This window comes from Mus musculus, chromosome 5 (genome assembly GCF_000001635.26).
Source record: "Mus musculus strain C57BL/6J chromosome 5, GRCm38.p6 C57BL/6J".
Taxonomy (NCBI): domain Eukaryota; kingdom Metazoa; phylum Chordata; class Mammalia; order Rodentia; family Muridae; genus Mus; species Mus musculus.
The window spans coordinates 65,222,325-65,233,284 of NC_000071.6; the positions used below are offsets into that span (position 1 = coordinate 65,222,325).

Sequence of the window (10,960 nt, forward strand, 5' to 3'; positions counted from 1 at the left end):
TGTTGCCCTGTCCGTATTCACGTGGTTAGTGCTCACAGTCTCGTGATAATGTATAGTGAAATAGCAAGGCTGTGGGACAGAGAAGACATCTAAAGGTTCTATGCCTCAGAGCAAAAGAATAAAGTGGACTATGCTTGAAGTCAATCTTAAAACTAAAATGGACATTTCAGATTACATGGCACACACTCCACCTGCCTCTTCCCCATCCAACTGTAAACCAGGACAGGTGTACAGACTGAAGGGCTTTGGAAGCTAAGTAGTAACAGGCCAATTAAAGGACAAGAGCAGATCTCAGTGTGCCACCAGCTCAGCAGAGAGTCCTCCATTCATCTGCCAGCCTTTCCTAGCCAGTACTCACAGCAGCCTGCAGCCTAAAAGTGGGCTCTAGAGCCCAGATAGAGGGCCATGGAGAAGCCATTGACTCCAAGCTGAAGCTGCAGAGAAAGAGCGCACGCACGCAGCATGCACTCACGTAGGCATGCACGAAGAGGGAGGAAAGTGGGGAGGGAGCATCCAACAGCAGGGCCTGGAGGGGATGGGGGAGTGCCTAGAAATACGTATAAAAATGCCAGAATGAACCCAATACAAATCAGGGTCTGGAAGGGTGTGTGTGTGTGTGTGTGTGTGTGTGTGTCTAAAACAATGTATAAAAATGCCAGAATGAACCCAATGCAAATCTATGTCCTTTTTTCTTTACTTTTCAGCATAAAAATCCATGATCTGACAGAATTGAGAGACATGTATGCTATAATTAATCTGGATGATGAGAATAAAGGTATTGACCTGGCTGAAGCCAGTTCGTATTTTGTCATCATTGTTGTGAAGAATAGTGATAGTTGTGTGCTTAGCGTTCCTTTGGAAGGAATCAAATTAACACCTTGCCTGAAGTTTCCTTACTTTAGGAGCTGTATTAAGTCCTACTACTCAACTAAAAAGTTGTTAGGACACTTTCGTATCAGAGGCTTATAGCAAACTTTGCCCTGACCCCAGATGTACAAAGGATGTAACGCCACAGTGAAGTGACTCGGCACCCATATTCCCTTATTAGTGTATAGTGAAATAGCAAGATGATATAGGGAAGAAAGCATCTAAAGTTTTTATGCCTTTTACATGAAAATGTTTATTTGATTGCCGACAGCAGTATATTGTATTTTCGAATGATGGTTTCTTTTACAATTTGTTCTAGGGCTGGGTACCTTATCCTGGACTGATGATGGTCAGTTGCTAGCACTGTCTACCCAAAGAGGCTCACTGCATGTCTTCCTGACCAAGTTGCCCATCCTCGGGGACGCCTGTCACACAAGGATTGCGTATCTCACCTCCCTCCTTGAGGTCACCGTGGCCAACCTCATTGAAGGAGTAAGTGAATCGTATGGTCTGTCCTTTGTTTATAAGTCAAAACGGCTGTAACGGCTGGTTCACTACTGTTCAATCTGTGTTGTAGGAGCCGCCAATCACAGTCTCTGTGGATGTGGAACCCACCTTTGTCGCAGTAGGGCTCTATCATCTGGCCGTGGGGATGAATAACCGGGCTTGGTTTTATGTCCTTGGTGAAAATGGCAAGTCTAAGTCCATGTGTTGTCTTCCTGTACAGCGTCCTCTTTCTGTGGCTTTTGGAAAGCTCTAGAAGTGATGGTTAAACGTGAGCCCTCCACTCGTCTTCATTCTGACGTCTCTTTCTTGACTTAAATGGCTTTGTTTCCACTCTAAAATCTTTACATGACTTCTAGACAGAGTGTGGTCTTTGCTCCTGTAGTAAAGACAGCATGGTATGAGAGTTTCTACTACAGAGGCCTGGCTTTGAGGTCCCTTTCTGTGTTTGCTAAAGGACTGTAGCTACCCTGTGAACTTGACTATCTGGAAGATAAAACTGCTTTAAAGGGATCATGACGCACAGGCGGTGACATTAAGTGAGTGACCTCACACCACACCGTGGCATTGTTGAGGCACACCTAAGCGGACAGTGCATAACTGACAGTAGCCATTCCTTCCTGGTTTTGTTCTTTGAACAATGCTGTTAACATATAAGGGGAACGTGGTCTTTCTTCTCCCCAACTCTGGGTCAGATAAAAAGCCCAAGAAGTGACACATCAAGTAGAAAACTCTCCTAGCTTCTTTTCATGTAAGCATGATTTGTTTTGCTTGTGAAACAAATATGTTACTGTTTTGTTCCTCTTGGGCCACTAGGGAACCCCAGAGAGTAAACTTATTTGGCAGCTAAAAGAGGCCTTGTCTTTAGAGTTGCTGAAAGAAGGTTCAGGCGATCCTTGCTGAATATACATTGAACAATCATCTGCAGATGCATAGATGAAGTATTTTTGCCTATAATTTAATGTGTCTAAATGTTTTTGAAATTGCTACAGTTGTCAAAAAGTTAAAAGATGTGGAATATCTGGGAACCGTGGCCAGCATCTGCCTTCATTCTGACTACGCCGCTGCACTCTTTGAAGGCAAAATCCAGTTACATTTGGTAAGTATCACCCCCGTATCCTGGAAGCCTAAATTTGATGTCCCATTACCAAGACCCTTGGCCAGGGGTCAAGGGGTAAAACGCCCTGGCTGATGATCTGCGTCTAGATAGAACTACAGATGAGCTGTGAGTACTTAAAGAGAACGCACTCACTGTTATAACTGGCCATGTTGCACGTAGGGATCCACCAAACTATGCCTCCAGAGCTGTTCCAGAGACCGGCACCTGTGAGGACAGGATTCTGGACCAGGGTATCTGTGCATACACCGATTTCTTGACTTTATATTCGAGAAGCCAAGGAAATCGGCTACTGGACAGCAGTTGAGCTGCTGCACATAAACCTCCCACTAAATAAAGGATGCTCGTGGGCCAACTGTTTTGTGCAGCTGGCCTAAGGGAGTAGTTGAACTTGAGAAAAAGACACTTTCCCTAGCTGTACACCTGATTTACTTAGATAAATCAATGAACCCCTAAATGAAACATCTTTATGTTTTAGATAGAAAATGAAATGTTGGACGCTCAGGAAGAGCGTGAGACTCGGCTCTTTCCAGCAGTGGATGATAAGTGCCGGATTTTATGCCACGCCCTAACTAGTGATTTCCTCATCTACGGAACTGATGTACGTATTGGCTTCTGGAAGGCAGAGCACGGACAAGTTCTAATTCTTACTTTACAATCTCCATCCTCTTCCTATTTTTCTCTCCTTTTATTGAATTCAATACAAATGAAGAAGTGACTGGCCATTTATATACTTTTGTAGAACCTAGCAGTATGAGTGCTTGGTGATTTAAAGCAGTTTTGATGGTGTAATCAAAGGGTAGACTCGAATCTGATGTGTGGGACTCTGTCAACTCAGTTATCTGCTAGTTGCACCAGACTTTCCTTCATGTGTGCTAATGTATTCTCTTTTTCACATAGTTAAGATCTTGCTAAAATTTGGGTTTAAATGTAATCTCAGTTTTTGGGGGGTATATATTTTTTGTTTTTATTTTTTAATTTTTTTTCATTTAAATCGTATGTGTATGGGTACTTTGTCTACATGTTATCTCTATGTATCATGTGTGTGCTTGGTGGCCTCTGAGGCCAGAAGAGGATATCAGATTCCTTGGTATTAGAGATACAGACAGTTGTGGCACACATTGGTGTTGGGACTTGAACCCAGGTCCACCAGAAGAGCAACCAGTAGTCTTAACTGCTGAGCCTCCCTCCACCCCTGTTGCATTACAGTTTCAGTTTTTGGAGGTTTTTGTTTTGTTTAGTTTTTGTATGAGGTGGGCTTTTCCTATGTAGCCCTGACTGACCTGGAACATTCTGTGTAGACCAAGATGGCCTTAAACACACAGAGATCTGCTTGCCCCTGCTGTGCTGGTTTCTTGTTGTCTATAGTACTTTTGTCTAGTTTTCATATCAGGCAATACTCGCCTCAAGAAATGAGTGAGCCATCTTCAACTCTCTGGAACCATCTATTAGAATTATATAGACACTTTTTCCATCTGTGTTCTGTAGACTCCACCAGTGGAGCCTGTCAGTTTGCTCAGTACTCCTGAGCAATTCAGTTGGCTTGGATGAGGTTGTGTGCATGAGTAGGAAGACAGCAAGCTCTAGCAGTGCACACAGCCAAGCCAGATGAGCGTGCGATCATCTGTAGCCTGCAGGGCCTTCCTAGACTCAAGGAGCCAGGACTACAGCGGTCCAGACTCATAGCTAAACTAAGGAAAGTGTGTGGGATGGCTCCAAGCTGCCCTGGAGCAGGCAAGAGTCTACTTCGTATACATTTCCCCGAGGTAGATGGATGGATGAGAGATGCCTTGGACAACCTTTCACAGGGCTACCTAGCCTGCCGTGGAGTTGGTGCCACAGACTGCCCAGCCGCCCATGTGGTTGGTGGTTGTTTAATTGGGTTCTGCTGGGTTTTTTCTTAAGTTTCCTTAGCAAGTAGGAAATCTGTAAATGGATTGTGACCACATACCACTAAGCATATTACAGTCGCTAGATTATTGAATCACTTCTGAATTCCCATTTTATTACTCCAGAGTCCGTACCTTCCAAATATATTAAATGCATTATTAGCCTCTTCCTTTACCAAGAGTAATATGTGTTTCTTTAAAGATTATCTTCTGGATAATTTTATGTGGAAAGTCAGTGTTTTCTTAACCACATTTTACAGTTCCTTTATTAGACCTTGTGTTTTTTGTTTTCTTTTGTCTTTTTGTTTTTGTTTTTTTGTTTTGTTTTGTTTTGTTTTTTAGACTGGCATCATTCACTATTTCTTCATCGAAGACTGGCAGTTCGTTAATGATTACCGGCATCCTGTTGGTGTGAAGAAGCTATTTCCTGATCCAAATGGAACCAGATTGGTTTTCATTGATGAGAAGAGTGATGGATTTGTTTACTGTCCTGTAAGTGTGGAAAACTGGAACCTGTAGTCTGAGGTTTAGCTCAGTGCTGGCGAAGGCTCGCCTCGCAGGCTCCATCCCTGGCTCAGGCTCAGTGCTAGGAAACAAAACAAAGCCTCAAGATGTTCAAGGTTGCCGGGCGTGGTGGCGCATGCCTTTAATCCCAGCACTCGGGAGGCAGAGGCAGGCGGATTTCTGAGTTCGAGGCCAGCCTGGTCTACAGACTGAGTTCCAGGACAGCCAGGGCTACACAGAGAAACCCTGTCTCGAAAAAAAAAAAAAAAGAAGAAGATGTTCAAGGTTTAATTCAGTAAAGGAAGAATGGGGTGGTTGCTGTCTTCTCTGCTTCTGAGACAGGACCTCTCCACTATGTAGCCCTGGCTGTCCTGGAACTTGAATATAGACCACTCTGGCCTTGAACTCACAGTGACCCACCTGCCTCTGCCTCAGAGCAGGGACTAAGGTGCCACTATATCTGTTTACTTCTTTTAGTGAAGTATTCACCAAATAAAGTTTTCTCTTTGTGATATCCTGTTAGCGAGTAATGTCAGGAAGACTTGTCTGCTGGTCTATAGTGTTTGTAGTATCCATCTCACAGAAAGTTTTCGTTGTCGTGGAGACTGTATGGTATTGTGCTATGTAGCCCAGGCTAGCCTCAGCTGCTCAAGTCCTGACTCAGAAATAAACCAACAAGAAAGTTGTCCCACACACCCTGAGCAGCATTTTAGTAACTTGGAGCCATTGTGTCTAAACTTAGAGTTTTTCCTATAAACTAGTCCAGTTTTATATGACACCCTGGATTTGCCCAGTACTGGGGATTTCCTTTCAGTAATAGAAAGAGAAGCTCTCCTGCCGAGGAGAGCTGCTGGGGAGGGAGTGATGTTGGGTTGGAGATGGGCCGGGAAGCCACACCTGCTGCAGCTGCAGGCAGCCTCTTAACAAGGCCATTTGTAATGACAGACACGTGAGACAAATTGGTGAATCCTATCTTGTAGGTTAATGATGCGACCTATGAGATTCCAGACTTCTCACCAACCATTAAAGGTGTTCTTTGGGAAAACTGGCCGATGGACAAAGGTGTCTTTATCGCCTATGATGATGACAAGGTGTATACATATGCGTTTCACAAGGACACCATCCAAGGTACCAGTCACGCACTGTACTTTTACTGAAAAATGCATCTCCATTGCAGTGAAGTTGAAAGCTTTCTGATATTTGTGCCAGGCATTAGCTTGTGGTACTAACCAGTCTGTTCTCTGATACAGGATCCAAGGTTATTTTGGCTGGCAGCACCAAACTTCCCTTCTCCCATAAGCCTTTGCTGTTATACAATGGAGAACTGACCTGCCAGACACAGAGTGGGAAAATCAACTCCATCTACCTCAGCACCCACAGCTTCCTTGGCAGCATGAAAGACACGGAGCCTACTGACCTGAGGCAAATGCTGACGCAGACCCTGCTGCTCAAGCGGTAGGTAGGAGCGGAAGTGGTGGAGAGTGGCTCTTTGCCTTCATGGCCTATCCGGTAGATAGACACAGCTTGGATGATGGATAACAGATGACGGATGCGAGGGGCTGGAGAGGCAGCTTGGGTTAAAGTGCTTGCCTTCCAAGCATGAGGACCTGAGTTCAGTTCCTAGAACTCACGCTGGAAAGAGGCTGTCCTTAGTGGCGTCAGCACAGCTGGATTGCTGGGGCTCTCTGGCCAGTCAGCCCAGCCTGCGTAGCACGTGTGGGTCCATTGTAGACTTTGCCTCAAGAGCTAAGAAAGGGTGGATGGCATTTGAGAAACAACACCTAAGACTGTCCACTGGCCTTCCCATACTGTGCCATACACACACGCACACTTGAGATACACAAACGTGCTTGCACATACGCATACATACACACACAGTAAAGACCGCAGATATGAAGACACATGTAGAGTCTAAAGGAAGCGCTGTAACCTGATGTGGCTTCTGTAAGTGCTTTACTATGAAGAAAGCTCACAGAGTCACAAATAGCCCCACTACTGTTGTAACGATTAAACCATCAGAGGAGTTGACTTTTGCCTTGCCTGAGATTCCTTTTTCCTTATTCTCCCCCTCTCAGGTAGGGCAACTGGGAGTTCCTTGTGGCTGTCATCCTCTGGCCATGGCTTGAGTAGTTAGTTCCTCAGGCTTCCCTAACTGTTCTTCATGGCTAACTCTCCTCACATGACTCTTTCATCATCCGTGTAGACTGGCTGCAAACACTGTCTTCATGGCTTGGGTTTCAGCTTAGTACAGAGCACTCAGGGCCCTGGGATCCATCCCTCCCCCACCCCCCAGTTCAAACCAAAACAGAAATGTAAGCTGTCCTCGGTAGCCAAGGAGACTGGTTTGCCCCTGCAATCCCAGCGCTTGAGATGTCAAGGTTTCGACCAGCCTGGCCTGTATAGCAAGATCCTGTGTCAACAAAATAAAACAAATCTATCTTCAATTTAAACTTGTATTTATAACTTCCTTCCAGTCAGTGAACTCCTCAGACTTGCCCTGCCAAAAACCATCATCTTTAGAGCAGTGGTTCTAACCTTCCTAATGCTGTGACCCTTTAATACAGTTCCTCATGTGGTGGTGACCCCAGCCATAAATTATCTTTGTCGGTACTTTGTAACTTTATAATTTTGCTACTGTTATGAATTGTAATGCAAATACCTGTTTTCTTTTTGTTGTTTTGTTGTTGTGCTTGTTGTTGTTGATGTTGGCTCTTTGAGATGGGATTTCTCTGTATAACAGCCCCTGTCCTGGAACTCATTTTATAGGCTAGGTTGGCCTTGAACACAGAGATCCAACTGCCTCTGCCTCCTGAGTGCCGGGATTAAAGGCATATGACCCTCTGATGGGTTTATGAGACCCCTGTGAAAGGTGGTTCAACCCCCCAAAGGGGTTGCAACAAACAGTTGAGAACCACTGTTCTATAGATTCCTATTTTTCCTCTTTCCCCATCTATCACTCTGTATTTGTCTAAACACACACACATACACAGAAAAGGGGGGGAGAGGAGAAGCAATGACAACAGATAACATCTGTGTTTGAACATCTATTTGCTGAACTCTGAAATGTATGCATTTGTAGGGTTAGCGTACTGGGGCCTGATTTGTTTTGTTTTGTTTTGTTTTGTTTTGTTGTTTGAGATATGATCTCTCTAGGTAGCTCTGGTTGGCCTCAAACTCACAGAGATCCTTCTGCTTCTGCCTCCCAAGTGCTGGAACTAAAGGTGTACACCACCATGCCTAGCCTAGAGTGCTGGTTCTATTAGATTTAAGTGAGAACAAAAATAATTTAATCGGTGGTGGGGAGGGGCTGATTACAGAGAGTAAATTCAGACTCTAGAAGATGGTGAGAAAGCAGCTGGGAGAGGCTACAGCAGCCTGGGAACCTGAGTTCAGATCCCGCTACCCACAAACAAAGCTAGGAGTGGCTGGGACTGCCTAGCCAGCCTTATTCCAAAACCATGAATCCACATTGAATCAAAGCCCCTGTCTCAAGGGATGAAGGCAACAGAGCAGGATGCTTTATGTCTTCCCGCAGCCTCCATGGCCACGCACAACTGCACGTGCATCCACTCCCACACACACATCAGGAAGGCAAGAGAAAAGGGTGGCATTTCATAACTTGCAAGTGCTAATTATAGGTTAAACGTTTTGAGGATTTCTCTAGCACGTGATGTCTGGTGACATATTGTCCAAAGAGTCCTTAGTAGGTGACAAGCAGAGCTATGGTTCAGTCTGTGCACTCAATCCTAGGTTTTCTGATGCTTGGGATATATGCAAGATGCTAAATGACCGCACTTCGTGGAGTGAGCTGGCCAAAGCCTGTCTGCATCACATGGAGGTGGAGTTTGCTATCCGAGTGTCCCGGACAATGGGGGATGTTGGCACAGTGATGTCGTTGGAACAAATAAAGGTATGCAGTGTTTTAGGACTCACTAGATCACAGCATAGGTGCTGCTTATTCGGCATTTTACGTTTTAGTCTCAATTCCAACAACTGATACTTCCTACCGATCAAAGCCTTTGAACAATAAAATCCTTATATCTCTTCTCATCGCAACTGGTTTTCTTTGTAGGGAATCGAGGACTACAATCTTTTGGCAGGACATCTCGCCATGTTTACTAATGACTTCAACCTGGCCCAGGACCTGTACCTGGCATCCAACTGCCCTGTGGCAGCCCTGGAGGTATGACAGCAAAGAGAACGGGTGGGCAGTCCCCCTTGTCTCCAGTCAGACTTGGCAGCGCCAGGCACGGCCCGGCTTCCTCTCCTGACATGTAGACACTCGGCTCTCAGAGCCCCAGAGTACTCATTAACTTCAAAACCACTTTCATCCTGCATTCAGTGGAGGTATAAAAAAGGCATGGTGGTGTAGCATTGCTAAATAATTCAAAGTCTAAATGTGTCCAAAGAGAAAAGACTGTATAACTTACAAACCCATAAAAAAGAAACGTAGATGTCGTTTATTGATTGGTCCTGTTGCCAGGTGCCGTTCTAAGCCCCTGACCTGCATCTATCTAGTGCTGTTATTTCCTCTATTTCCCACATGAGGACCTCGAAGCACATTGATCTTCTAGTTCCTGTAGACAGGGAGCTGAGCAGAATGTGGGGCTAAGTTCCAAGTCGGAGGGGAAGGGAGGCCTGCAGACACAGACTACCAGTTGAAGGGCATAGACTCCCTGACAACCCAGCACTTGAGGCAGAGGCAGAGGCAGAGAGAGGCAGAGGCAGAGAGAGGTAGAGGCAGAGAGAGGTGGAGAGGCAGAGGCGAGAGGCAGAGAGAGCCAGAGGCAGGAGGCAGGAGGCAGGAGGCAGGAGGCAGGAGGCAGGAGGCAGGAGGCAGGAGGCAGGAGGCAGGAGGCAGGAGGCAGGAGGCAGAGGCAGAGAGGGAGGCAGAGGCAGAGAGAGGCAGAGGCAGAGAGAGGCAGAGGCAGAGAGAGGCAGAGGCAGAGAGAGGCAGAGGCAGAGGCAGAGAGAGGCAGAGGCAGAGAGAGGCAGAGGCAGAGAGAGGCAGAGAGGCAGAGGCAGAGAGAGGCAGAGGCAGAGAGAGACAGAGGCAGAGGCAGAGAGAGGCAGAGGCAGAGGCAGAAAGAGGCAGAGGCAGAGAGAGGCAGAGGCAGAGAGAGACAGAGGCAGAGGCAGAGAGAGGCAGAGAGAGGCAGAGAGAGGCAGAGGCAGAGAGAGGCAGAGGCAGAGAGGCAGAGAGGCAGAGAGGCAGAGAGGCAGAGAGGCAGAGAGGCAGAGGCAGAGAGAGGTGGAGAGCCAGAGGCAGGAGGATAGTTCCAGGTCAGCCTGGTCCAAATAACAAGTCCCAGGTTAGCCAGGGATACATAGCAGACTGTTTGGTTGGGGGCTGGGGGGCGGGGGACGCAGACTTACGAGGTAAATCTGGATTCAGATTCTACCTGTGTGTGACCTTGGGCTTTAACCTCCCTCAGCTTAGTTCCTTCTTCTTTAAGGTGTGGGTAATAATGCCTATCCCTCAGGGTATTGGGCAAGAAAATGGGTTTAGAGTGCAATTAATTAGAAGTAATTTACATAACTAGTAGTAGCCAGAAATAAGCAAACAAACAGACTCTGAACTTCTGGTCATCTTTTCTCAAAGATATTGAAATTAAATTGCATCCATCTTTTATAATATATTTATGCTGTAATATGTAATATAAACATAATATTGTGTATAGTTGCACAAGTACCATTAGCTTCGTAGAGGCTCTGAGGTGATGGTTCAGAATGGCCGGCTAGTGGCACCCTACAGTTCCTTCAGCCTCACTTAGCACAACAGGTCATTCAGGTAAAAGAGAGCCCTATGTCCCTCCTGCTCTCCCTTACTGGCCTTGTAGCCTGGTATAAGACCTGGCCAGTCTTTGCTTCCACTTCTGCATCTCTGAAATGGACACAATATTGCAAAAGATAGCTGTAAGAAATAAAATAAGCTCATGGTCTAGACCAGAACCTGGTAAGAAACTAGCACTTGGAAAGGTTAGTTAGGAATTCTCTACAGTCTAAGTCAGTGACGAATGAACTGCACCGATCCTTCAGTTGTGACCTGGTGTATTTGGGATTGTTTGACAAATACTTG

The 10,960-nt window shown here is 45.9% G+C and overlaps 1 protein-coding gene across 3 annotated transcripts in view; it reads left to right on the forward strand.

Annotated features, from left to right (window-relative positions):
* Positions 1–10,960, forward strand: part of Wdr19 (WD repeat domain 19) — a 60,720-nt gene that overhangs the window by 22,629 nt on the left and 27,131 nt on the right. For all 3 annotated transcript variants that reach the window (NM_153391.2, NM_001359879.1, NM_001359880.1), the window contains exons 10-19: positions 705–775; positions 1,187–1,359; positions 1,445–1,559; positions 2,364–2,470; positions 2,967–3,089; positions 4,720–4,869; positions 5,862–6,009; positions 6,132–6,336; positions 8,632–8,791; positions 8,954–9,064. In NM_153391.2, the coding sequence (NP_700440.2) occupies positions 705–775; positions 1,187–1,359; positions 1,445–1,559; positions 2,364–2,470; positions 2,967–3,089; positions 4,720–4,869; positions 5,862–6,009; positions 6,132–6,336; positions 8,632–8,791; positions 8,954–9,064 (1,363 nt within the window). The remainder of the gene's footprint in view (positions 1–704; positions 776–1,186; positions 1,360–1,444; positions 1,560–2,363; positions 2,471–2,966; positions 3,090–4,719; positions 4,870–5,861; positions 6,010–6,131; positions 6,337–8,631; positions 8,792–8,953; positions 9,065–10,960) is intronic.